The sequence below is a fragment of the Chlamydotis macqueenii genome, chromosome Z (assembly GCF_036417535.1).
Source record: "Chlamydotis macqueenii isolate bChlMac1 chromosome Z, bChlMac1.mat, whole genome shotgun sequence".
NCBI classification, from domain to species: Eukaryota; Metazoa; Chordata; class Aves; order Otidiformes; family Otididae; genus Chlamydotis; species Chlamydotis macqueenii.
Genome location: NC_141593.1, coordinates 33,192,006 through 33,219,598, shown reverse-complemented (window position 1 = coordinate 33,219,598; position 27,593 = coordinate 33,192,006). Strand labels below are relative to the sequence as shown.

The 27,593-nt window shown below is 39.9% G+C and overlaps 1 protein-coding gene across 1 annotated transcript in view; it reads left to right on the top strand.

Annotated features, from left to right (window-relative positions):
• FREM1 (FRAS1 related extracellular matrix 1) overlaps nucleotides 1–27,351 on the top strand; it is a 60,654-nt gene extending 33,303 nt beyond the window's left edge. Inside the window, exons 24-36 of the mRNA XM_086770361.1 lie at nucleotides 4,275–4,689; nucleotides 5,978–6,179; nucleotides 6,654–6,801; nucleotides 8,999–9,128; nucleotides 10,491–10,563; nucleotides 12,524–12,673; nucleotides 13,837–14,075; nucleotides 14,795–14,842; nucleotides 15,103–15,285; nucleotides 15,558–15,683; nucleotides 16,390–16,505; nucleotides 23,330–23,415; nucleotides 24,815–27,351. Of these exons, the coding sequence (XP_086626487.1) occupies nucleotides 4,275–4,689; nucleotides 5,978–6,179; nucleotides 6,654–6,801; nucleotides 8,999–9,128; nucleotides 10,491–10,563; nucleotides 12,524–12,673; nucleotides 13,837–14,075; nucleotides 14,795–14,842; nucleotides 15,103–15,285; nucleotides 15,558–15,683; nucleotides 16,390–16,505; nucleotides 23,330–23,415; nucleotides 24,815–25,014 (2,116 nt within the window). The 3' untranslated portion in view covers nucleotides 25,015–27,351. The remainder of the gene's footprint in view (nucleotides 1–4,274; nucleotides 4,690–5,977; nucleotides 6,180–6,653; nucleotides 6,802–8,998; nucleotides 9,129–10,490; nucleotides 10,564–12,523; nucleotides 12,674–13,836; nucleotides 14,076–14,794; nucleotides 14,843–15,102; nucleotides 15,286–15,557; nucleotides 15,684–16,389; nucleotides 16,506–23,329; nucleotides 23,416–24,814) is intronic.
• Nucleotides 27,352–27,593: the final 242 nt, after the last annotated feature.

Sequence of the window (27,593 nt, the reverse complement as noted above, 5' to 3'; positions counted from 1 at the left end):
CCAGGCTTTTTGAATCTATAAGTAGTTCTCAAACATATTGAAAACCAGTCCACTTACCTATTCTGACACAGCAATAGCTCAGAAATTTGGTTAGACATTTGGATTTTGGGGGTAAACCTGGTTACCTATAGGCCCAGTTCAGCAGCCTAGTGATATTTAAATTTACTTTCACCTGTTCTGAACCTTCACCTTAGACCAGCTTAGACTAGGTGCACTTCTAAAGTGAATATTTCCTTATTTTGTTCTTGAATTAACCTGCCTTGGTTATAGAGTGGAATGATGTAATGAGTTATCATCAGGTAAAGACAGAGTAGATGTTTTGTTGCTCAAAGTCTCAGAAAACATTTCATAAAAGAGCAAATTGGGGGGGGGGGGGAGAAAAAAAGGTCAGAAATAAGGAAAATGTTTCTAAAGGAAGAACACTAGCTTCTTGCTAGCATTATAATTTTCCTCAGAAAACAGCTTTTGACAGAAAATTGACTTTCTGTAAAATTCAGTTTTTCCACACAAACTTATAAGCTTATTGTTTTTTCATTTGTGACTAAGAAAAATGAAGGATTTAGCTCCTAAGAGCTGCAATTCAGGAAAGACTTCTTTTTACATTCTCTTATGAATAGATTCCTGATATGAATGGCATTTTCCATGATGCATGATGAAGATTCAAGGACACATTGTGTCATCCAGTTTGAGAGATTTTTGCAGGGAAGTCAAGCAAGTGGGGCATGGACACATCAAATAAACCACCCTCTGACTCTAGGGCAGTTCAAGTGACATTATCTAGAGTTAAGCTAAGAGCAATTTGGGCACTTTCCTCAGTGGAAACATTTCAAACTATCCCTTCCACTAAATCAAATGCAGTGGAAATTTTACTTAGGAGATTTGTCTGATCCACTTGTAGTCATAACAGAAAAAGTGAACAAATATTCTCTGGCTTTATGTTTCTCGATTGTGAAAAACTAACCAAAACTAGAATTAGCTTAGACAAGTAAAGCTGCAGTCCTGCCAACCCTAGGTTGGGCAGTGTAGGAGTGGCTTCCATCGATATGTCTTCTACACCGCACCAACGAAAGTAAATCAAACACTTCTAGGGAAACTATGTAGGTGGATAAACCCAGTGTCTTATGTTTAGGCCAATGGCTAAGAACCAAACTAGAAAGTCAGCCTTGTAAAAGTAGGGTTATGATCTTTTAATAAATATTAATATTCAGTAACTATTTTAATCTGAATAATTTATGTTCCTTGATATTACAATTTGGAAAATAATTTGGGTTTGTGTAGACATATAAATATTGTGGAAGAATATTATTATTATTTAAACAAGGAAGGGTTATATTAATTATATGGGTAATTAGGGCGGGGCGGGGGGAGTGGCGTGGATTAACTGATCAGATATTTACTTTCCACTGAAGTACTTCCTTCAGATATAAATTTGCCTGTATTGTTTGGTGCTGCTGGCCTGGAAGAAAGATTTGGCAGTGCTTGTTTGGACAGATGACTTCAAGTGATTAGCAACCTGACATCAGATGCTGGCAGCAGGATACTAAAAGAACATGCTAATGTCCTCCATTTTGACACGCTGGCTCGATTTTGTAATGAGCTGGCACTATTTATGATTCCATTTTTATCTTTTAAATGCCATGACAGATGGTAGGTCCTACAGCCAACTCCATTGCCATCGAACTGCAGAAAGCATGAAATGTTGGTAATGGTGAAATCAAACCATGCAACATGTCCTTCTAACTGTGCCTAAGAGTTGTCCCCTAAATTTCATCAGAGTGAGGAGAATATTGGCTGCTCTCCATTCCTAAGGAAAAGATGAAGCAGCCATAAGCCAGAAATAAACAACCAAAATCTCCCAAAGTGCAGAAAAAAAAAGGACATCTTTGACATAGGCAGTTTCACCACCTGTGAAATCAACTGGCATGTGACATTCGCATTGTAAATTTCAGTCCAATGTACATAACCAGGAGGTTTACACCTCTCTGGTATTCTGCAGAAGACTGGTCGAATCTTCAGTTTCATGAACTGAATTGTCTAAGGCTTTCACTTAAATACTGTTTGAGACATCATCTAAATGATTTTACAGCCGTTGAAAGAAGCAGAGGAAATTAACTTCTGCTGCAATTTTCCAGACTTTTTGAGAGATCGTTAAGGTCTTGACTGAATGTGTTTTGCTTTTTTTTTTTTTTTCCCTTATCATCAATGTTCTAGTTCTGTATTTGATTTCAGCTGGATAACTAATAGCACAACCCTTTTACCACTGGCACAAATAGCATTAGGTCAGTGCAGACAGATGTCTCTAGGTTCCCAGCTGGGAATACCATCCTGAGTAAACATATTTCTAACTGCTATATAGTCCTTGATCTGCGTATGCTCATTCCCATCTGTTTCATGGCATACTGCCAGCTTACAAGTTGATCAAGCCCTAATCATCCAGCATTGGTGAAGGCAGTGAGGAGTTTTAGATGGACCGTCTGTGTGACACAGTAAGCTACTCCATGGCCTACTGAAGGTTACTTACATTCAAGGCATGCAACAATAAGTTGCAATTACAGGTTCTGACCCTGTAATTATTTAAATACTTCTCTGAGGTCTGCAATTAAGAAAGCAAGAGAAGGCAGATAATCTAAATGTCAAGCCATCCCCATTTCACTTATGTATGGTAGAGTCAGGCTAGGCAGAAAGCAGCCAGCTGCGCTGGACCTCATATTGTCTGAAACAAACGTCCCATGATACTGTCCCATTCAAGATCAACTGCCTAAGTGTAACTGTTTGTACATTCAAAGCACTGGGAATTGCAGAGTGGGAGAAAAAGGAAGGTCAGGGAATGTCAGTAGTCTACTACAAGCAAATTTTCTTTGCAAAGTGGACTCTGTTCTGGCTCAGGCAGAAAAAAACCTGGGTGAAAAACCACTCTCCAAGATCCTTTTGCAGGTACTGTGCAACATAGCCACAGAAACTTCTGTAGGAAGAAAAGTAACTCTTAGGTACTACATGGTGATGGGACATGAAGATTGTGAGACATTTTCAAAGGAATTTTTAGTTTTATATACCCTCAAAAGTTTTTGTTACAGGCATGATAATGTGCAATGTAATTGCTTTCAGAAAAAAAACCAACTCAGGTAATAATCTTGACCATGAAACCTAGGATGAATTTTGAAGGCTAACAGATTGATTTTCTCTTTATTTTTATCCCCAACTAAATTTGATAACAAATTTCTGCAGAACATGCTGCCGCTTGTATGGCAAAAGCCCATACCCAGCTGGTAGGCTTCCAACAGATTATGGGCACCTTCATCTTTCTCTTGTTTAGGAAAGGAAAATTAACTGTAGAGCATAATCAAATCTTTAGTATACCTAAAGAAATATTACTGCTTGAGGCAGAACTATAGGAAACTATGCTGCTATTAATAGAAATGCCCAGCACAGAATAGGAATTTTGCACATCTGACCCTTTGATAAATACATGGTATGTACATCTACATTTTAAAGATTACCCTAGCAACATGTATAGTTCTGCCCAATATCTCCCACAGAATGTTAGTATTTCAGTGAAATCTTGGGTTTTGTAAAGAAACATGTATCAGTTCCTCTGAATATACAGAAATTTACAGATACAGTTAGTGCCTAAACAAATCTGTAAAGTGAGATGAGGATGGTTAATTTTCTAGCTTGCTCTTTTAGATAGTTTTGGGGCTACTTGGTACAAAAGGCTTGTAACAGTCAACAAAAAGAGAGCATTGGCCAGGCAGACCAAGCACTTTACACACCTCTTTCTGTAAGTTGTAGACAAAGCCAGCGCTTTCACTGGCAGTTGTCATTGCTAGGTAACCAAGTGAAGATATACTTAAGGATGTGTACAAACATGTATGTATGCCAGAGGGTGCAATAAGACCCCCCCCAAACTCCACTCTCCCTGCCCCCGGACTCCAGCCAGCCCACCAATTTAGATCTGCTCCATCTGTATCTGAGCTAGAAGATTAGATCAGCTCTGTTATGACAGCTGAGACTGATAGGTAGATCCTCAAAACCATTCCTCTGGCATTCCTGTAGATGCATTGTAACTCTTGCCATGTAGCTGGCCATCTTCTGTCACATTTTGAAGTCACACATCCACCCCACCCAAAGTCTCAGTTTGAGCCCAAACCAGCTCTACTACTTTTGCAGTATCAACACAGGCAAGTCCTGTAAGTAAAGGTGTGTATTATCATTTCATTTCAGTACATGGTGAGTCAAGAACACATGCTGAAGACTACCTTGCCTCTCTTTGCCAGATTCATCATCAGCAATGGACTGAGGACTAAGCATGGGACATTCGTGATCTCCTTGGAGGCAGCTGACCAAACTTTGCCCACACTATCTAGGAACGCAGGGTTAAGATTAGTGGAAGGCGCTATGGCAGTCCTTTCTCCTGATGTCCTGCAGCTTTCAGACCCAGACACTGCCAAAGAAAACCTTACCTTCCTCCTGGCTCAGCTCCCCCAGTATGGTCATCTCTATTATCGAGGGGCTGTGCTCCTGCAGTACAATTTCACCCAGCAAGATGTGGACAACAGGGATGTTTCATACAAGCACCGAGGTGGGGATTCCCAAATTGACAGATTTACATTTGTTGCAACAGATAGGACTAATCAAGGCTTCATCGTGAATGGGAGGGTGCAGAGCGAGCCAGTGGCATTCACCATTCAGGCAAGTGTGACCACAGGCCTACTTAAAAGAGATATATAGCACGATAAGGTGGAAAATGCAGTAATTTTGATGTAACTAGTACTTGCTGCAGCCTATATTTACCCGAGGTATTTATCAGCTAAAATGTTTGCTTTCTGTGTTCCATGAATAATTAACCTGGAGAATTAACTACTTGCCACAATGCACTACTCAGGCAAAGAATTTTATAGAGTGTAAAGAGAGAGACTCTACTTAAGAGAAAGACGTCCTGCTTATATAAATACAAGCAACTATATACTTACACTTGCTAAAATATTTTACAGAGAAATCTCAATCCTAAAGTTAAGGCTAGCTATGGGGAGGAATGAACTTTCTCCTGCTCTGCTTTTCCACTTGGTACCTGACCCACTGATTGGCATGTGATGGATACTAGAATGACTGTTGAACTTTATGTCATTGGAATCTTGAATTACAGCCACTTTGCTCCCACAACCGGACAGTCGGTCTTCCTTCTGGGAGTCTTTGTAAGATGTCTGCTCTGATTCTTCCTTCCTTTACTAGGATATCCCTGTTTGCTTCCCATTTCCCTAATTTTCAAGTTCTTCCCACTGTGTCATAGGGTCAGATGCCTTTGCTATGACTTCTTGTATGTATCTATCTATCTGGCTTGTTTAAGTATGCGAAGTAGGCCTGGTTGCATTGTATATCAAAATTTTATTGTTTCAAAACACTGATACTAATGCAGAGGCTCCTAACTTTTTCTAATGACAAAGTTTGGAGTTATATGGTGAGTGAGGAGGGCCATTTCAGCAGAAGATGAGATATGGAAACAGCAGCCACCATTGCAGAACGCTAGAAGATTCATTAGAAGCTGTGAAAGGTAGCACAGATTCGAGGAGACATATTGGCCAGGTGTATGATTATGATTATCATAATCCTTTGGTTTCCGCACTTGTTATTGTAAAACAGATGTGAGAAACCTTTGCTGGAGTTTTCATTTGCTATGAAGAAACTTACATCAAAAAGGAGAAGGACTTATGGAGTGTGTGACATCAGCGCAGAGGCACACAGAATTTGTGTTGCTTTCCCCAGTGTGTGCTATATCCTGCTGCAGGCAGCAAGTGACTGGGCAATCTGCATCGGAAAACCTCTCATGGGAAATAGTATTTAACTGGAGATTAGACTTTCTCTGGAGCAGACTCAAAGTGGGTACTGCCACTGTGAGCAGGCTACTGTGCTTTTAGCAAAAGACAGGCAGAGAATATCCTGATGCTGTAAAATGAACATAATTTGTCTAACTTTGATTTAGGTGGATCATTTGGACAAAACAGCACCAAAAATTGTTCATCTCCATTGCTTTTCTGACGTGGAACTGCTGAAGAATGGCAATTATGGGATCTATATAACTGCCAGATCCCTGAAGGCATCTGATCCCAATACAGAAGATGACAAAATAATTTTTAAGATTCTACGAGGTCCTCATTATGGCTACCTGGAAAATATAACAACAGGTGCTGTCTTCTATAATCTCTATACGTTGTGACATACCAGACCAGGTACCAAAACCTACCCTGTTAATGTTTGTTTGACAGAGGAAATCAAAATTTCTTAGCAAAATTTTAGGCATGGTTTGAATGTAGTAAGAAAGCTTTTACACTAAAAACTAAGTCTCATGTTCATCACGAATCCTTAAAGAGTTTGAGATGATTGTTAATAGCTGCCATCAAGAAACCACTCTTTGTTTGTGTTAAGAAAAACAAAGATTAATATTGAACTTGGCCATTTTATAAACATGTCACATGGGAAGAAATTAACTGGGGCTTATAACAAGCTGGGATGCTGCTGTTTAGCTATAAAATCAGGTTTCTGTAAGTTCAAATTTTCTAAGCATTCAACAAAAAGACAAGCTGAAAACAGTGTATATGAGCTACATGGTTCTTATTAACAGGCTTTTGATTCATCTGAACGTTTCTCTTCTTTCCCAGGTGGATTTATTCAGGAAGGGTTTAGCCAAAAGGATTTGAACAGCAAAACCATACTTTATGTCATCAATACATCGTGGGAAGAAGTTAATTCAGACAACGTGGAGTTTCAAGTCACAGATGCCAGTGGAAATGCCGCAGTACCCCAAAGGTAGCTCCAGCCCTCAGTGGTGTGTGCTGTGGTGCACTGTGTGTGCTGTACCCTGGGGCAAATGAACCTGTCCTGGGCTTGAAGCCACGCAAAAGTGAACATAGCTATGGCTCAAACTGCAATATTTTTTTTTTGCTGAAGAGTAGAGAAGGTTTCTTCCCCCCAGGGAGGCAAAATACAAAGGGTTAACTCTGGGTTAAACAGTGACACAGTTCTGAAGGGCCTTTTGGGGCCTCACAGAAAAACATAACAAAGTTTACTCTAAGTGGCAGCTGGACATTTGGAGATTTGAAATACTGGGTTCTGAGAGATGGACTGTTGCTTCATGTACATGGTCCTGCAGCTGGAGGTCACTCTTGCTCTGTGCTAACGGCAATGCCTTTTTCACAAGCTTGAGATCATGATGGAGGGGATGCTCTCAAGCAGTAAAAGCTATGAGCACCATAGTTCTGCAAAAGAGCACTGAAAGAGGGTGGAGTGCACACAGCACCTTCTTTGTCATCCATTGCCAAAATTTATATTGGGCATATTGTCAGAATTTCTCTGTAACATATGATAAGTCTAATGTACAAAAATTAGAAACTGTGTTATCATCTGAACTGTGCTTTGATGACAAAGGTGAAAAGTGGGTGTATCTCTACAGCAGGGACAATGCTTCTCTTTATTTCTGAAAATAGGGCTGGACGTTCAAGCAATTTGTCAGAAGTAACTGAGAAGAATACCTACCACTGTTTTCGTTGGATGAACTAGCTACTCACAAACCAGGACTCAGGTTGAGGGAAAAGGAGCAGGACACTGCCTGCAAGGGCCCGGTTCCCCTGCATAGCCCTCCCCTGGAGAGAGGACAGGGAGGGGACAGAGCCAAGAGATGTCCCCAGGCACCAACTCATCCCAACGCAGCCAGCCCCAGCCCTTCCCAGCGGCACTGTGCAGTCTGACGGGAGCACTGATGTTAAAACCACCATTAAAACGCTGCCACCCCTCGTGAGGAAGCGTGAATTTCTGTGTGTACAGACCAATGCATAACAGGGCTTTACAAAGACAGAAAAGAGAAAGCACTTTTTGTATGGGAAATAGGGGCTTCAGAGAAGTAGAATTTATCTGTTAGCTGCACTGGACATGAGAACAAAGCAGAATTTGGCTTTTAAGAAAAAAAATAATATTTTTACTATTGGATTTAAAAGCTTTTTAAAACAATTTATCATTTAATGGTCACTGGTTCAAAATACAATTTTGATTTGCATGTTGTTATTATAAAAATAAAATATCAGCTTTTATCTGAATGCTACTGGACTACACCTGGCACAGGCATCCTCTTCAGCAAAAATAAAGCAAATCAGCTTCTAAATGGGTTGCCCAAAAATGAGTATTAGAGGATATGGGAGGACAGGAGAAAACTTCCACTGATGTTAGAGCTAGTCAACCCTGAAAGGTCTAGAAGTTTGTTTTAGAAACGTTCAAATTGTTTTGTATAGCTCATTTTCCTTCTCTCCGCCCTGTTTCATTCCTCTCTGACTCTCACTAATTTTTATCACAGCTTTTAGAAAGGCGAGATCTTTATTGGCTGCCCTGTGCAGCATAAGATCCTCTGAGGTTCAGTCACATCCCCTATAAACAATTCTAAATTGCAGTGTATGAGACTCCTGGAATCAGCCACTTGTATGGCTGAAGAACGAAGTACACAGAACATTAACGTGAGGGGAGTGGGGAGGCCACTCACACAGATGCAGCAGAACTCTAGACAATGCCCTGTATACTACAGGAGGAGGGTTAGAGGACAGATGAAGGAAGGTGGGAAGAAAGGAAGATATTGCACAGAAAATACTGGGGAATCAGAGTAAAATAAAACTACAAGGTTAAAGGGAAACAGGAAGAAACAGTGACAGCTTATCCTGGCCTATTTGGTGTTATGGACAAACTGCTCTTCTCAAAGTTGCAGCAAAACCCTTCTGGTTCTGAAACAAGGTTCAGGCTTAGTTTTGGGTAGACCAGGGCTTGACTGGAAGATTTATTAACTGCCTCTCCCTTTTTCTAATCACACAAATGTGTTGATTTGGAAACAAAGACTCAGTATGTGTATTGGCCAAATCAGCAGTCAGGAGAGAAATGGCTCCCCACTGAACCTGAGACCAGCAGGGAGTCGGGGCAGCAGGGGCGAGGGCTTTGCTTCACACCAGCTTTCCCTCCTCTCCCACAGGCTGGAGCTGCGGTGGTCTCGGATTGAATTGCAACAGACTGAATATGAAGTGTGTGAGAGCGTGGGAGTGGTGTCTCTGAAAATCACCAGGGCAGGACACTCTGCAGAGTCTGCCTTTATCGCTGTGAAGGTAAAGCTAAAAGCCAAGCTCCTGACTGGAAGCTTAATAATGAGCAGTGAAGGCCATTAATTTCTTCCTCAGACTTGAAAGCTATTTCAGTAATTAGCAAATAGGCCGTGCAATTCAAACCAGACTTACAAGGACATTGTCCTTGCTAATACAGATGCTTGAAAACACTTTAAGAAGAAATGCTGTTTGACTAAAACTGGACCATTTTGGAGTAGTATTTCAGTTTTGATGACCTTCTGTGACAGAGCAGGCAGTTTCCTCTGGCACTGTGCTCAGAAGCTGGGTTTCCAGGATTTGCCACTTTAAAATCCAAGCTTTGGGCAACCTTAGGCCTTGGGACTTCTCATTTATGTGCTCAGGCTGGAAGAGCCCAGGAGGGTATGGGAGCTTCATCTCCACAGTCATGGCAGCCACCCCCATTTCTCCCCCGACTGCCATCAGCCTAGGAAAAAGCCCAAGGAATCCCTTATATCTTCGGGAACAGTCTCTGTCTCATGTCAAAAAAATTAGACTGAAAGCTGCAGGTTATAATTGTATAAACAAATTTCGTGCAACCTGCCTTCACAAATTTTATCTTTCCTCCTAAACCAGAAAATCTAGGATTTTATGAGCTCCCCTTGCTAGAAAAATACTACAAGTTTCCCAATTTGAAATATAGTTTGATTTTTCTTCCACTGAAGTCAGTGGGAATTTTGATATTTATTTCATCGGGGGCCATTCTGCCCTATCGTTCACGGACTTCTGTGACTCTACTCTGGTTGTCACTTGGCTAAGAAGACCAGTGAAATTGATCCTAGCATCAAGAATGCAGTGTGGAAGCTAGTGTCCTCTGTCGGTCTCCTGTGAAAAGTCAAGGAGTCACTGGAATCCACATAGTTACATATGTAGGGTTTCATGCCTATCCCAGCAAGTCTTTGGGGCTGGCAGACAGCTCTGAGTGCAAATGCTTGTCCAAGACCTCACAAAGGACTAAACAGGCAAAGGTGGCCAGGCTTCTGCTGCTCTTCCAGGATGCCACGACGTACCTGTCCATGAGACAAGTATGGTGGGGTCTCCAGCCATGGTGAACAGCAGTGTTACCTGATACTGTCAAGTAACAATTTGATAGGGATAGGCAAAATTTTAAGATGAACAATTTTTTTTTTTTTATTATGAGTTTGAAACAATAAGCAAGGACAGAATGACAGTTCCACATCACAAACTTTATTTTCTAGGCCTTTTTCTTTTCAGCCGAAGCACATCTATTGGCATGTCTTTTTGAGACTCCCTGGAGAGGCACACAGCAGCTTCAGGACACAACAGAATGAAGCAGTTTGATGAAATGGTTCACAGCATTGCATTTACTGTTTGATTTCTTCTCAGGTCAATGAAGTATCTGCTATGCTGGGAAAGGACTTTACAGTGACTCCCGTCAAGCTTCTTCAGTTTGATCCAGGTATGAACCAGTGCACTGAATAATTTTAAAATTAATTCACTGATTTTGAAAGTTTAAACTCTCATTTGGGAGAGTGGAACCTGTTACGTATCTGTAGCTAGAGGAGCTGAATAAGATTAAAGACACTTGGGCTTATTTTCTGGAAGTGCAGTGGGCTTCCTTTGTGAATTATAGGGTGAGATGGCATATGGACCCTTTACATCAGTTAAAATATCAAAAGTGCTGAAATGATGTCTCCTAATTTCCCTTTGGCTAGGCTGGGGAGGGCTCAACATGAGCTGAGCTGTGAGATGCTTTAAAGATTTAACGTGTAATAGGTAAAACCCAGGATGCTGGCCAAATTTAGACAAACTGAGTACAACTTAAGTTATGCAAGGTATCCAAGACCGGAAGGGTGCAAAAGAACCTGAAAATTGTCAGACCTCATCTCTGCTTGCACTGTCATCATAACAGTGGTCTGACCTTTCCTCAGGCTGTAAATAGCAAGAAATGATAGTAACTGTATTATCAAAAGAGGCTTGGTTTTCTTTGCTCGGGGAGAGTATCAATAGTAAAAATGAATACAAATAAGAAGATATAAAAAAAAGCGCTTCCTCTCTTCTGCACAATTTATTATTATTATGCTTTGGTTAACTCCCTTGGTCTATGGAAAAAACAGTGCAGGTGAGAGTTCCACAATTTACCATTCAGAAATTCAGCTTCACCTGAAAAACTTCACTAGAATTTTCCTTCTCTGCTAGTCCATGCAGATTCTACTAGCATGGGACAGTTTGGAGTTATTATTATTTTCTTTCTGAATTTGGTGGCAAGCCACAGGAAAATTAACTGTGAACGTGGATAGGAGAGATGCACACTGTTCCCCTTTTCCGTCCAGCTTCACACCCTCATACATCTCTTTTGGGTGGCTCTCTTCAGAAGTCCTTTGCTTAGGCTTAACATAATGGAAGGACTTTCCAAACTATTATGTTCAAGGCATCAGTTTCTTAGTTCTAAATGCAAGATCTTTGATATTTATTAATTATTAGTATTTATTAATTTTTTAGTAAGACTGACAGGTTTGTTTTAAAAACAAACCTCTATGCTAATTGACTGGACCGATTGGCACATTAGACTGCAATCAATAAATTGTAATGGAAAGGAGCAGAAGATGACCCCATCCAAGTTTATGGGTCTGTTTGTACTGACAGCTTCTCTTAGCTAGAGGATTCATGCTGGAAAGGAGCAAGGAAATAGAGGTTATGCAGTGTCATAAGGATATAGAGATTTTTTTTTACAATGTTGCATATGTATCTTTGATATTCATTTTGGATGTTAGAACTGAGTTTGTGATTCAGAAACAGTTCCCAAGATGTTTTGTTAACAGCAATGTGCATGTTGAGATCTGTTTCTGTCCTACTGCCTCTGACTTTTCCTGAACAAAGTACACTTTTCCTGTGGCCTTTCAGGTAATAATCAGCCTATTCCTTTATCTTGGAATGATCTTATCTCATTCCCATAATGCAAGCCTGAAGTTACCCAGTAAAGGCAAGAAACCAAGTAAAAATTTTGTAACTAAGTATAAAATCTGCCTAAAAAGTTGTAATTCAGTTTAGCATAGTCTTTGATCTATTTGCAGGTATTTTAAGTAACTGTTCCACCTCTAAAATTAAGCTCTCAACATAAAAAGCATATCTCTTGAAAATTGCAATGGAAGTCCTAAATCTATGTATTGTAGTGTCATTTCTCACATCTACAGCAGCTTTTTGTTACAGTGTGTGCACTGAATCACCATTGCTTGGGAACAAATTCGAACTCAATGTTATTTGAGAGAACAGCAGGAGTCCAGTCAGTTGGTAGCAACACAATGGCATACACCAGCTACTCCATTCTAGCTGCAGACATGTTAATTAATATATTTCTTTGACACCTCGATTGATTGAAATAGCATTTAAGGAGTAATTAAAATGTTTATTTCTGTTAGGAATGTCAACCAAGACGTGGAATATAGCAATTACCTGTGACGGATTAGAGGAAGATGATGAAGTCTTTGAAGTAGTTCTGAACTCCCCTGTGAATGCTGTTCTTGGCACCCGTACAAAAGCTGTAGTGAAAATTTTGGACTCAAAAGGAGGTATTCTTTTTTGATCTTCATCATTAAGAAGGTGGAAGAATCTTGGCTGAGTAGCTACTTATTTTCAACCACAAGTTGTTCCTAATACTCACCTTCAAATCAAAATGATTAATTTCTTTTTAGAGAAAACAGGCTTGACAGTTGCAGACTCTTTATTCTCTCACATAATTGTATGCATCCTCTTAGAAAACACAGCATGGAGAAAGTGGTAAGTACAAAATGAGAAGGAGGCAAGGAAACAAACCACTTTTCAAAACAACACGAGTTCAGTTCTCATTTATTAAAGTTTTTATTTAATGTTTTTAGGTCCATTAGAATTTTTTTTCCCAGTTATTCCTTAACAGTTGTTACACACCTTTGAAAAAGTTTTATTTTTCTCTCAAAACAGCAACTTAACAACTAAAGCCAGCTCTTAGCAATATATTTTCCAATGGTTAACAAACACAGTTCACACATTACAGCACACAGCATCATTACAGAGTTCAGCCTTTTATTTCTGCATTATTGTGTTTTTCAGAGATCAAATGTGGTATGCCTAAAATCACACCAAAAAAAAAAGAAGCAACTATAGAAAAATAGAAATCACTAGCATAGCAGCTGAGTCCTCTGACAGCTGAAGAGTGTTTTTTTCTTCTGCTGCTTGGTGAAACTGTGCTGTAATAAATTAGGCTTCCTTTTACAAAAATTTCTTCTAAAATTTCAGATCTGTTTTCTCTTCAACATTCATAATGTAAATCAGGAGTTAATTGGCATAACTACAATAGTGTCCTGGATTTCTGAAGAGAAAATTGTCTGGGCATGACGAAAGTATCACCAACATTAGTTAAAGATATCATAAAGGTATCCATGATGAAAAAAAAATAGCACTCCAAACACCAATCTATGCATGAAAACAGGTATTTTCAGCAGATGCTTAGTTGAAATTCCAATCTGTGAGTAGACAGATGCATTACATATAAAGCATACATCTACAGGTAGTAGTTGCAGTCATAGTCATAGCAAACCCCACAAATGAGGATGACTGAACAAACAGCAAATCAACCACATCAAGTGAAAGAATCATCCAACTTTTAATGACAAGCTGTTTATGTGCCTGTGTCAACGTGACCAGTTATCTGCTGATATAGTTAGAACTGACCATCTGCCATTTTTTATGCTTTCAGGTCAATGCAGCTATTCCCATTCTTCTGGACAAAGCAAGCACGGCTTCTGGGGGAAAGGCACACTGTTTCCAGTTTCCTCGGGCTCCTCATCACCTTCCAGGCGTGGCAGTGCTCCCTTGGAAGGGTTCCCACCGCCTACTTCCAAAGGGATGAGAGAGCATGGAGGAGACCCACAGCAGGAACACAGCTTGGGGAATTGGTCAAGGACCAGGCTGAGAGTGATTGGAAATGGCAGAATAGTAAGACACTTCTGTAGTGCAGTGATGGACTGGTTTGTGAATTTTTTAGGATGTAGTATCTTAATTTAGTTGTCATATTTTTGTAGTGATCCTACCTGACCATACAATACCCATAAACTACCTGAGTTTGCTCTGAGTCAGACCTGAGAGCTATTTAAAAGTACTGTGAGGGGAAAAAAAAAAAATTAAAAAGTTCCTGATTCTGAAGATCCATGTGTGCAAGACAGGAAGAAAAACCGAGTTAGGGAAGGAAACATGTATCAAGCAACTTCAGCAATTATGCAGCTTCTAGTCTTGTCTAAATTATGGGTCAGCTAGAAGAAAGAAGTAACTGGAGCCAGGCAAATATATAGAAGCTGTGCATGTGGTCCTGAAGTTAAGCAGGGTCCCTGTTAGCTTAAGCAGGGAACGGTTACTTAAAACTTGCCCATTGATTTTCCTGCTGAAGCTATACTGGTTTAGCTAGGTGGTTCTGTAACATTCTGCTATTGTGATTGTAAAAGTTAATGGAATCTGTTTATAAACACATTTGTAATGTGTGATTTTTAATGGCTGTTTTCAGAGGTGATCAGTTTCCATTCTGAAGAAGAAAAAACTAAAACCAAGATGTGTTCCGCATGATTTGTAACCTAGATCTTGTAGTAAATCTTGCATAAAGTCATTTTGTTTCTGTAACACATGAATATGCCCATTTCATTCTACTGTTCTACCTTTTCCAGGTTCGTCCTTCATCTGTATTTAGAAATGGAACTGATGTGTTTTTCAAAGTAAGAGTATTATGAGTATTGGTCAGATGTGTCTATGATTTCTTCCTCATTCTGTTCTTTCTAGGCTTTATCACTCTAATAATTCACTATGACCAGTACTTAATTTTTCTATATAATCTTTCTTCTTCTTTGATGTCACTTTGCAAAACTTTGTGTTATAATTTTGGGTTTTTTTAGTTTACTTAAGAGTTGCTTGTATGTGCTAACCCGCTCTTTTCCCTCTCCTGTTCTCCTTGTGTGTGTGATACTGTAAACCAAAGTATCACGGGATGGTATCACTCAAAATAGAGGATGACACCTCATCAGCTAAAGCAAACAAGAAGGCTCAAGTGTCAGTAATTAACCAAGCACAACCACAGATAAATGTCATCTCCTCTAGCAAGACAGAAATCCCACAAGCTGATAAGGCAGAACTGGCATCTGAAACAAGCTCAAGACATCAGGTATGAAACCTTTTGTTTCACAGGCATTTTCACCATCTATTTTCAGTCATGCCATTTTCTAAAATGATTTAACACTTCTGAGATCTGCAGCCTAACCTTCCCACTCCAAAGCTGAATTTAACCAATACAGAGATAAATTAACAACTCAGCCCTTGAAGAGTTTTCATGGCATTAAAGTTTTAATATAAGACCTATTTAATCTGTTTCATGTAGCTTGTTTGTTTTGTGTAATTATTTTCCTTCAAATGTTCAAATGACATTCCTCTTTCCAGGACTTTCATTCTTTTCCAAAGGCCTGTACACCAGAATTAAAGGGGTTCTTGCATTATGAAGAAAGGACTCAAAAGTTATTTCAATGTGATGGGATAATATGGAAATTCTCGAATTCCCAAAGCAAGGTAAAAATGTTACCATGAATATGCATCTAAACCAGAGCATGGAGTCTACAATGAGTGAGACTCTCAAGCAAAGAACTTTCCTATAACAACTATTGACTTGCACAGGGAATAAAAGAGTTGTCCAGAGTCAGGTCTGCTGTCACCAGAAAAAAAAAAAAAAAGATTTCCAGAGACATGTTGAGGGCTTGATTGCTGGGATTGCCTTTCCTCTCTGTCAACCACAGGTGCTCCAGGATGAACCACATAGGCACGTATGTCTTGGTGCTTGTGGGGATGTGGGCATGAGACCCACATCAGTGAATGAAATCTGTGAGAGAATGAGTGGGAGTTAATAAAATTAGCTCATTTAGGTATTCTGTAAACACATCCACTCCACCACATAAAATGTCATGCTTTTTGTTGCAGTGCATTCCTTGCACAGACTGCAGGAGAGAGAAAATGGTGTCAAAACTAATGTGGTCTCTTAAGAGGACTTTTGAAACCTTTAAAGCTACTTATTTTAAATTGTAGGCTCCTCTGGCAGGCATGTATTTCTTTACATCTTTTAAGCAATGCTATAGCTTTACTGAAACACTCCAAAGTTCATGTTCAATTTAATTCTGAGGCGGCCATAAGCAGCACCTCCAGCCTTCAGTCTGATTATTAGCACACAGACCTAGCTTGCTGTGAGCAGGAGTCTGTTTTACCCTCTCCTCTTTTATTTTAGGAGGTAAGCATGAAGAAATGTCCTTCTGGATGGAGTCATCACGAGGGCAGCTGCTACCTCCTGGTAGTGAATCACAAGGTCACCTGGAACACTGCTGCTCGAGCTTGCAGAGAACAGTAAGAGACTTCTCTAAGTGTTTGCTGTGCCCTGAGCTGAATGCTGCTCTCGAGGCTGAGTTTATTCCAAGCCCTGGGATTCACACCCAGTGGAGGATAGAAATTTTATTAGTCTTATAATGTTTCAGGCAGTGATGCTACCTTACTCAGAACATGAATTCCTGAAGCTATCCATCTGCAGTGAGGGTGCTTTCCTAATGGGAGACTTAGTCTGGGAAGAGAGAAATGGAGCAAAGACTCAGTCTTTCATCCTCTCTGACCCACCACTTCCTTGGCTTTACCTTCATTTGACATAGAAACAGTGCAATGTTGCCAGCTCCTGTGTGCCTTACCATATTCTTCTGAAGATGCAGCTCTTCAGATTCTGTAACTACTTGAAAACTTTAACATACAATTTAACAGTAAATTTCTGACATTTAAGGATAAATATAAGCTAATAAATAATAATAATAATAATAGTTGTCTCAAAGTAGGAGACAAATAGAAAATCTGCCAGCTTGGCTCTTTGGAGGCTTGCTTTGTGATTTTGGTTTTAGGAGTGATGAAGAAATGCTAGTCACGGTAAGATGGAGCTTGCCCTGGTATCATGCATGTTCTGTCCCTTGTGTTGAATTATGAGCACCAGGTTGAAGACCAAGCTGAACAATAGCAGGAGCTTTAACAGACCTCTTCATTACTCCATGAAATGAAAATTGAAACAGGGAAGAGTTGGAGATGAAAGAAACAGAATATATTCCATAAGTGGTTGAAGGACATGAAGGAAACATGAACCACAGACAAGCATGCATAACAAACCTTGATTCATTCCACTCAGTTATGCCAGATTATGTTGTCTTGGTAACATGCAAAAGAAAAATCTTGGTTCTAATACCTCCCAGTTGATGGAAGTTATTCTTTATTAAAATGTAAATGTTACCTGCTGTTGTGAACTCACTACAAATTTCACATTATTAATTGGTTTACTTAAAATTTCAGCTCCTAAAATGGTTTTCTGTCACCTGCTTTTATTTTGTTACTTATCCAAACAAAGCTGTAAGTTGTGAATATTCTAATTTTTTTTTTTTTCTGAAGACTTCAACATTCAATTGATCCATTATGAATCTATGTCACTCCACTGGGAGGTGTTCCCCATTTCCTAAAAGAGTGTGCTCTTAGTATTTATAGGCAGTAACTTCTTATTGAAGGCTATAGTGTGCAATGTAGATGTTAAACTGAATACCAGTAAATCAATGACAGTATAAAACACCTACACAGAAAGTCAAGGCATATCACTGAATCCACAAGCAAATGAATCCTCAGGCAGTGAAGATTCAATTAATGTCAGACTACCACGAACTAAGGAAGCTTTATTCTGGTAAATGGAGTACTCCTGGCCTCCATCTGGAACTGATTTACAAAAGTACAACCCCAGGCACACACTTTAAATTGGTATAAGAAGATAACTTAATAAATTTTGTCTTGTGCTTTTGCCCAGCTGCCCCCTGGCAATCACCACCACCACCAATTGTAGTATTTCTGTTATTAATACTTCTGCTGTTGACATCTAAATAGCTGATATTTCCAACAAGCAAATAAAATCAGCATGGAGGTCAATCCTCATTTTTTTAATAGATCAAACAAACATTAGACATTGAATGAAAAGATTAGAATTGACTTTCAGTAAATCAACCAATTTCACTGAAAAATAATAATAATTTTTATTATTACAAAAATGGCATTATTTTAAACTTCTATTCAATTTTCTTGCTAGACTTGTTCTATTATACAGAACAGGAAAAAAGCACAAGCATTGTTAAAGCTGTTTCAGTAACAGTCTCCAACTAACAACCTCCTAACATCTTAGGGAAAACACTGTTATCCTGAGATGACAGACTTGAGACCATGCTGTACAAAAAAGATTTGGATGGGCTGCAGAAGGTCCAGAGAAGGGCCGCAAAGATGATGAAAGGACTGGGAAGCCTGCCACATGAGGAAAGGCTGAGGGAACTTGGTTTATTCAGAGAAAAGAAGGCTTAGGGGAGACCTTATCACCTTGTTCCAGTATTTAAAGGGTGGCTACAATGAAGATGAAGACTCCCTTTTTACAAGGAGTCACATGGAAAAAGATGAGAGGTAATGGGTACAAGTTACTCCTGGGGAGATTCTGACTGGACACAAGAGGAAAATTTCTCACAATGAGAACGGTCAGCCGTTGGAATAATCTCCCCAGGAAAGTGGTGGATTCCCCAACATTGGGCACTTTTAAGATTCAGCTGGACAGAGTGCTGGGCCATCTTGTCTAGACTGTGCTTTTGCCATGAAAAGTTGGACCAGATGATCCTTTAGGTCCCTTTCAATGTGGTATTTGATGATTCTACAATTCTATTCCATCAAAGCAATGCTAATTTAATGTGGAAGCAATTGTTGTCTGAATATAACTATATGTGTATGGGCTTATGCAAATATATTTGAGCTTCTAATGAGCCTTCACATACACTGCATCCATTTGTTGCAGGTGGCATACTAATCTTTTCTTAAATTTCCATGTGCAGGGATAGACACAAAAAATGTGCTTATCTTGATGCAGCTTGCTGTATTCCACGGTGATGGTGTGGCTGTAAAAAAAATCTCAGCTAATTGCTGTGAAAATCTTGCATCATTTCTAACCTTCTCCGACACACTGGAAAGAAGGGTGGTTGGAGAACTAATTTCTCTTAGCTTTGTTTTGTATGCATGAAGAGGCCCTTGGCAACATGAAGAGAAGCATCTGGGGGATATTACGGCTGAGTGATCCCACAGCAGCCTGACTTAGCAGCAATTTTGGTGATTTATGTCGCAGTTCTTGTTTATCCCATAGGAACATATCCACCCCAAGGGTCAGTGCAGCAGGGCTCACTCGCATGGGAGATGGTTTCTCTGCTGCCACTGAAGGGACTCTCCACTGGATAGACAGAACCCACAGTTGCATCTTTTGCTTTTTTAGTCAGATTATACCTTCATCTTCTTGAAATTGAACACTTAATTAGACCTTAAATATAGTCAGATTTCAGGTCCTTTACTGCCAGCTTACAAAGGCAGGGGTTGTTATTTTGTTTGGTGTTTGTATATTAGCAGCATGTGGCCTCAGTCCTTAGGACAGCCATAGGCAGAACCACATCTAAAATAATAGGTTAGAACCTCCATGATGGCTCAGTGTTGCCTAGTGCAAAGCAGGATGGACCCTGCTGCCTTCCTCTCCTAATGCTGTGCCAGTTGTGTAAGTGACTGATCTAACTTGTGTTATTGCTAGTGACTCCAGCACAGGAGGGAGTCAGGTACCTAGAGTAATTTTAAAGACCCATTTTATCTTGTCTGACTCTCAACTGCCACTCTGGAAGTGCAGGGCCCCTGTAAGATCTGCATCATGTTTGCCAGCCTCATCTGAATGTTTTGAACTCCATGAGGCGTTGCAAGCCACACTAGACACCTATTTCAAGGCACCAGAATTACTCCCTAGGTGATCAAACAAAAGCCTGGAATAAGCAGAGCCTCTCAGTCACTCCCCACTCCCTTCACCATCAGTATAGGACATGGATTTACTACAGCAGTTCAAATTAAATGTCCTCCTGTGTTGCAGAGACCTTTACAGCTAATCAAGTCTGCTTTTGCTGAAGTTAAATTTGTCAGAATGGTACAAAGCTCCTTTAAATGTATTGGAGAATTTAATGTAAAATCAGCAAAGACTTTGTGCTAAGTGTTTTGCATATAATACTACAAGTTCAATGGCTACCCAAAATATTTCCTTAATTTGGGCAACTGCTCTAAGATGACAGATGCTCTTGACTTGATAGCAAAAATTTTAAAGCGCACAGGAATATTTCAAACGGGCTTATTTATCACAGAAATCAGTGATGCGTGTGCTTTTGGTTTTTTTTCAATAAGGCATTATGACCCCTTCTCTAGAGTCATTCAAATTAGGAAGTGTTAGATTTACATAACTCCATAAATAACATTATCTCATCATTTCCTGTGTCTGGCGCTCTGTCTAGAGGTACAGTTAGTAATATTATCATCAGCAGTATGTTCCTTCAGGACCGTTCTCATTTCCCTACAATATATCAAAACCCCTGACTAGGTGTAACAATTAGAACAGTTGTTCTCTCTTCAGTCTTGTGTGTTTCTCAGGCTGCATTTAGAAAGCACTCCTATGGAGAAAAGATTAGATAACGTTGTAATTATTGCAGTGCTTTCCTTACACAGTGCTGAAGTCTCTCCCTGGTACTGGGATTCAAGTCAAAGTCTGAAACTCTTATTGCTGCTCAGACCACCCCTGTACATCATAAATGATACAGCAGTTACTGAGACACTTTGATGCTTTTTGTTTTCACATTTCAAAAATAATTGAAACAACAGCAGTAAGCTATGGTTACTCAAAGTAAACAATTTAGCTCCAGGGCTTTGCTTGTCCTTAAGCCAAACACAGATAAAATGCCCTGGTTTTGGTTTGGTCAGCTAGTAGTGATGCCACAGAGACTGTTGCTCAAATTTCTCTTAGTCCCAAGTTTGGTCAGTGGCCAGCTACAGTCACTGTGAGGGAGAATGGCATCCTGCCACTGAACCAGTTACACTGGGAGGACACCCTGAATTAACTCAACCTGCTTTCCTGGACTTTTTGTTTGAGGAAGAAGATGGAGTACCAAACTTTCCAAGAGGTTTTGTCAGTGTAACAGCTTTTTTTCCTGGTTCTCTAGAGATTCGGTGCCTGGTAGATGGGCCCAGAAATGTTGAAGCATGTCACTCTTGTCACTCTTACAGGCACCAGCCATGATAAGAAGCACAGTCAAAGCCTCTACTGGGAGCTTCACTGAGTGAAGTTTTGGGAGCCTGTGCCACCAGCGGGTGCAAAATTCTGATGGGAGCTCTACCAGATAACTGCTAACTACTTTCTGCTGGGATGGTCTGCCATTTGTACATGATCAATGCTTCTGAGGCCATCCTGCCACACCTCTACCTGAGGAGAGTGAACACAGATGTCAACAAGATGCTTTACACTTTGTTCTTTGGCAGCCCCTGAATTTAGGGGGCCCCTGATGGGACCTATGTCACTGTGGGTTGCTTGGTCTAGGGCAACCATGATTCCACAGACTGCGAGGCAGGGCTAACACTCAGCTGTCCTGCGGGCTGTGGCTGACCCACTGTGCAAAGCGGAGCAGCGGGTGAATCCCCTGCTGCTTTCGTTGATTGCAGGGATGATGGAGAAGGCCTTTGCAGCAGGACCATCCCATCAGAATTACAATTAGTTTGTTCCATACCATGCCCCTGTGTGCCCAGATTAAGGAATGATTTAGATTTCGTGCAGTAGGGACTGTGACAAATATTGTGAGCTACTACTTTGAATTCCTCCCGATGTAAAATTCTCCTGCTTCCCTGTCTTGTATGGCATTATGATATGGCACCCAAGGAATCAGTACTGTTAGAAGAGATACAAGGCAGCAAACCGGAATGGAGCTTCAGCCATGGGTCTCTAACTGGGCAGTAGGCTTCATGGTGGGCTTGCACCCCAAGATGTGTTCATGATCTCCATAGTGGACTCAAATCTGTCATGCCACTCTTGAGGTCTGGTTGTTGTGCCTTAAAGAAGACAAACTTTATCTCTTTTGGAGCAACATTGATCTTCTGTCTTTGTTATCTGGCAACGGTTGTGAGATAAGCAAAATCTTCACAATGCCATTGACATATTCTGCTGCTAGAAAAGGTTTTGGCTCTCTTTAAACATGTTTTGTTGAGCAGTGTTGTTTGCTTGGGCCCTATCAAGCATCACCCAAGATGTTCTGGAAGGCTTAGGGGGTTGGCACCACTGTTAGACTGAGCAACAGTTAGAAATATGGGACAACAGAAATGACATAGGCTCAGCATCGGAGCGAAGGCAACAGCAGGTGTGAGAGGTAAAAAGGTGACATGATATCAAGGCAGGAAAAAAGATGGAAAAATAAGAAAGTGGAGCTACTGATGTCTGACAGCTCCTGGCAAATGTGAAGGATGTAATTTGTCTCTTAATGCTTCAGGATTTAGCAAGATCTCTAAATGGCTTCAGAGCAGCCTGCTGGTGCTTGCACGCTTGGCTCTAGCTGGAAGACTTCACAATGGCAAGGTCACTCAGTGACTAGGGTTTGCTAGTCCTCCTTTGGGGCTGGCATACTTTAGGTACAAACACAGAGCAGAGCTTATGTACTGGCTTCATTCTGAAATAGTCTAGTTAACACACACCACAACTGCTCTCCAATCTGAAGTAATTGCGTAGTCATTGCAGACAACCCAACATTACCTCTCAGAACCACGCCACCACTCTCAGCCAGACCCCTAAATTACATGCAGTTAGGTCTGTTTTGAAACATGGCCAACATTTTAACTGTGTTGTTCAAAGCTTTAGTTTTGTCAGAACACAATTTTTAAAAGTTATTTTCTGCTCTATTACCAAATGGGTGAAGCTGTATATTTCAGTGGCTTGGATTTTAATGCAGTTAAATTATTATTTTAAATAAAAGAATCTATCAATTATTGTGTCAATGGTTTAAAACAGTTTGTGAGTACACAGTTCCTGTATACATTTTTTTTCAGTTGCCCAGCTGATTTAATTTTTCTGCTAGAAAAATCAGACTAGGACTTTGGTTCCTCTCCAAGTAATCCAGAATTTTAAGACTTTATCTTCATATAATTATTCTTTCATGCCAGTAAGTTGTGGTTTTCCTGTGGAACATTATTTATATGCTTTGTACTAGAATCGGTGTCCCTTGTTGATAAGTCAATGGGAGCTGTCTGTCACTCTGTGGAATGCTAATTACTCTGTCCTTTCTCCTTGAGCCTAGATACCTGGGGAGTCTAGCAAGCGTGGCTAATGAACAACACATGCAGTGGCTGTGGGACTTCAGTGGGAGGAAGCCCTTTTGGATAGGCAAGTACATCAGCTGCCTTTCCCATCCCAGGATTACAGCTCATGTGCACTTTGAAAGCAGAAACTGCTGCAGCAGTTCCAGCCCAGTTTTCAAACGTTGCATTGTTGTCAACCTTCTGCTGTTTTTATTATTTCAGAGCAAGGCATAAACTGAAAGCTATAGTTTATCTGGCTAATTTTATAACTATCAAAAAGAAGAGTTTGCCATGTTGCCTATTGCTGGATTGTTTTTGCCTTGAAACCTTTCCCACTTTAATACTAGCTGGTATAATAAGTTCTGGTGGAGCTCCTACTCTTACCTCTTCTTTCTTTTGATTGTTAGTTTATTTATCTCTAATTTATCTTTTTAAAAAAATATTTGAAATAAGTTTTTATATTACTGCTAATTTAATGGTGCCATCTTGTATCAGAAATCTTGTGAATTAATTAGATGATCACCTAAAGATTTCATCACATCATCTTAGACTTAGCTGCCTATTTCTGATCAGGTACCTTTCATTTAATGAGAAATGAAAAAACCTCAGATGGGCCTTCTCTGTACCTCCTGATCCCTTTCTATGAACAACTCCCTTAGCTCATGGACTAGTGCTATTGTTTTCTTCTAAGCCTTCTTGTTTCTGCTACACTGTACATATTTTAGGTTCTTTTTTTTTGCAATTGTGAACTGCAGTTTTCAGCTTTTAGTAATTTTCTGAGATGCATTTAGTCGGTATACTAAATTAACTTTAAAAACTACAGTTAGTATGGGATCATGTTTAATGGTATCATGATTCTGTTAACCTGAGAGAAATAAACTCCTCTGATAAGAATAAAGACTACAAGACCTTGTGACAATTTTCTGATCTTGGTCTCTTTTATCTAAGAAGATAAATCATGTCTGAAAATATACCACCCATGTTGGTCTTAGTAACTCAGAGGCTAAGTGAAAAGTTGTGTTTTAGATCATAGTAATTCACACGACCTAATTTTACAACTGTTAATTTCAACAGGGTAAACAAGGTCTACAAAGATCTGCACGATTTTATTTTCAGAAGGAATCTGAAGGCATCTGAGGCGGCTCAGACTTGCATACAACATTCTGCTTGGTGTCTTAAGTACCAAAAGAGAAACTTGGGAGTTGATAGACATGCAATAGATGGAAAGAGAGAAAACATTTTGCATAAGTAATAATGCAGAAAAAGTATATTTCCCCTTATTGAGATAGCACTAATTGTGATTCAGGTGGCCTATGAAGTATTAAATTGTATTTCACTTGTATTCTTCCAGATGGGTTTTTTTTTTCTCTTGGAACAATATTGCATGCATTTATCTAACAAAGGGATAGAACAACATGCTTCTGTTAGCATAAGGCTCCAGAGGCGGTAAACATCACTGATTTGGTCTTTCCAATTTCACATAGGCTTGAATGACCAAGTAAATTCTGGACACTGGGAGTGGAACGGAGGAGAACCTGTAACCTACATAAACTGGAGAAGAGGCTCCTACCACTTTCCAAAGAGAGGAAGAAATTGTGCATTGGTGCAGAGGCAAGGAAAATGGCAAGCAACTGACTGCAGGAAGGTCAAACGGAACAGCTATGTATGTTCAAGAAAGCTGTAAAGAATGGAGGATCTCTGTGAAAGCATGTGGACATTTATATTGCTTCAGTTTTGTTTATCTGCTGACATGCGAGGGTGTGCAGCTAGAAAACTGTCTTAATTATCACCAAGGCTTACTTTAAATGTTGCCAGAGGTGCAGGTGCATTGGACTCTAACCAGGGAATAGAGATCAGTTGCAAAATTAAGGCCAGGTTAAGGTTTACAACTCTCCCCAAAGACTTTGTTCTATCGCTTACCCATACATATTGTTACACCAAAGAGCTACATCTAATGGCTTTCATCGCATTTCTGTATAAAAACACCTTTTTTTTTAAAAAAAAAAAAAAAAAAAAAAAGAAAGTAGTGCATCAGTTGATTTGCTTTGCTCTTAAGGAGGAGTGAATTGGCTGTTGCTTTAATTCGTTGGCAATACAAACTGCAGTTTTACCCTGCAGTCACAAAAAGAGGAAAGCTACTTGAGGTGGAAATGAGCTGCTAAAAACTCTGCTGGCTAAAAACAGGTCCTCTTGGGTCATGAGAGGAGGGACATTATGTCAGGAGATTGGAGCTTCTTTGGTGAATGCCCTAGTACAATGTCTTACGAAAATACCAGTGGGAGGATTTAGTGACAGTGTACCAACAGAAGAAAAGCCTTGTATTTCTTTTTCTACCTCCCAAGGCCAGCTTCAGATCCTAATAGATCAGCTCACACAGAGCTGCACACTGTTTCACATTCCTAACCAAAATTGTTCGATGTTTTTTGGAGTTGCAGGACTATGCTGTAATTTTCAGTGTAATTAAATAATGGAACCTCTGTAAATCTAATGCTATATCAGAGGATGATTTACACACACACACAAAAAAAATTAATACTGAAGCTTAATCCTAGAATATTATCTTGGGATATTCAGTGATACATGAACATCAATAGGATTTATATGTGTGTATAAACCAATGTAATCGTGAGACATTTTGTACTAAAGCAGCTATGGGTTTTGAAAAGTATTAACCTAAGTCCTTATTAGAGATTTGAGGTTTTTAAAAATAATAATTAAAAATCCAGATTTAGTTCTGAGAAGGGCTTAAAAATCAGCATTTAATAGGAAAAAACCAGCTGTCTTTAACTTAATTTTAACTTATTTTAAATATATGCAGATGCAGTGTTACCACTTCATAACATTAGAGTAAATTTCTATTTGACATGTCAAAAATCTTACTTCAGGACCTTTGTACTGACCACCTTAAAATTAAGAAAAGAAATAAGTCATAAGTTTCCTAAAAAAAATTTTAAAGCTCCTCTCAAACCCTGCCCATGGTGAGTGTGTTACAGCTGATGTGGCACTGAGTAGGGTGAATTTGCCCTGTACCTCATCCCCCCCCATCTGCCTACCTGCTGCCAGAGGTTGATTCTGCCCTTGCCCTCTATCACCTCATCTATTTGGCCAGCCTCTGGGTCACTTGCAACTGTATGCTATTTGCGCCAGAGGTGTAAAACCTCCTTCTGGGGTTCCTCACAGCAATTATTCAGTCTTGCAAGGGACAGATGCAGCAGAATCACCTCTCCTCTCTGAGCTGAGGGACACTGTTTCAGGGATTATTTATCCCTCCTCCTTGCCTTTGGCATGCATGGGTTATTGATCCTTCCTCCTTGCCTGTGACATGTTAAATGAATATGTATGTGAGTAGCTGGACAGTCTTTCTATATAGAATCATAGAATCATACAATCATAAAATGGGTTGGGTTGGAAAGGACCTTAAAGATCATCTAGTTCCAACACTCCTGCCATGGGCAGGGACACCTTCCACTAGATCAGGTCACTCAAAGCCCCATCCAACCTGACTTTAAACACTTCCAGGGATGGGGCACCCACAAGTTCCCTGGGCAACCTGTTTCAGTGCCTCACCACCCTCAGAGTACAGAATTTCTTCCTATCTAGAAGGATAGATTTCCAAATCTATCCTTTTACAGTTTAAAGCCATATAGGAGACTGAAAGGACTATGTCAGACAAGCACAAGTACATTGCAAAAGTAGAGGAAAAATACTGTAGACAGAACCTCCTCACCTTTACTGTTGGCAACAACAGATACAGACAAAAATATTTCCAGGATTTCTTTTTTTTTTTTTTTTAATGGTAATCTTTATGCCAAGCTTCCAGACACTTTTGCTAGACACTAACGCTTTTGCTTAAGGAGTTTTCTAGACCAACATAGAAAGGCTAATTGTTTAAAGAATTCCCCAAACCAAATACTCTGAGTATCCATCTACACCTGTTTTTATTTCTGATAATTTTCACTGAAAAACAAAAAAAAGGGATCTAAAAACGCACTCTTGGGATCTCCTGCTGTTGCTTCTGCAATTCCAGGGAAAATTGACTAACAGAGCTTGGTTACACATAAACTTATAGAATCATAGAATCACAGAATGGTTTGGGTTGGAAGGGACCTTCAAAGATCATCTAGTCCAACCCCCCTGCAAGGAGCAGGGACATCTCCGACTAGATCAGGTTGCTCAGAGCCTCATCCAACCTGGTCTTGAACGTTTCCAGGGATAGGGCATCCACCACTTCTCTGGCCTTTTTTTAATAAAAACTGATGAGTT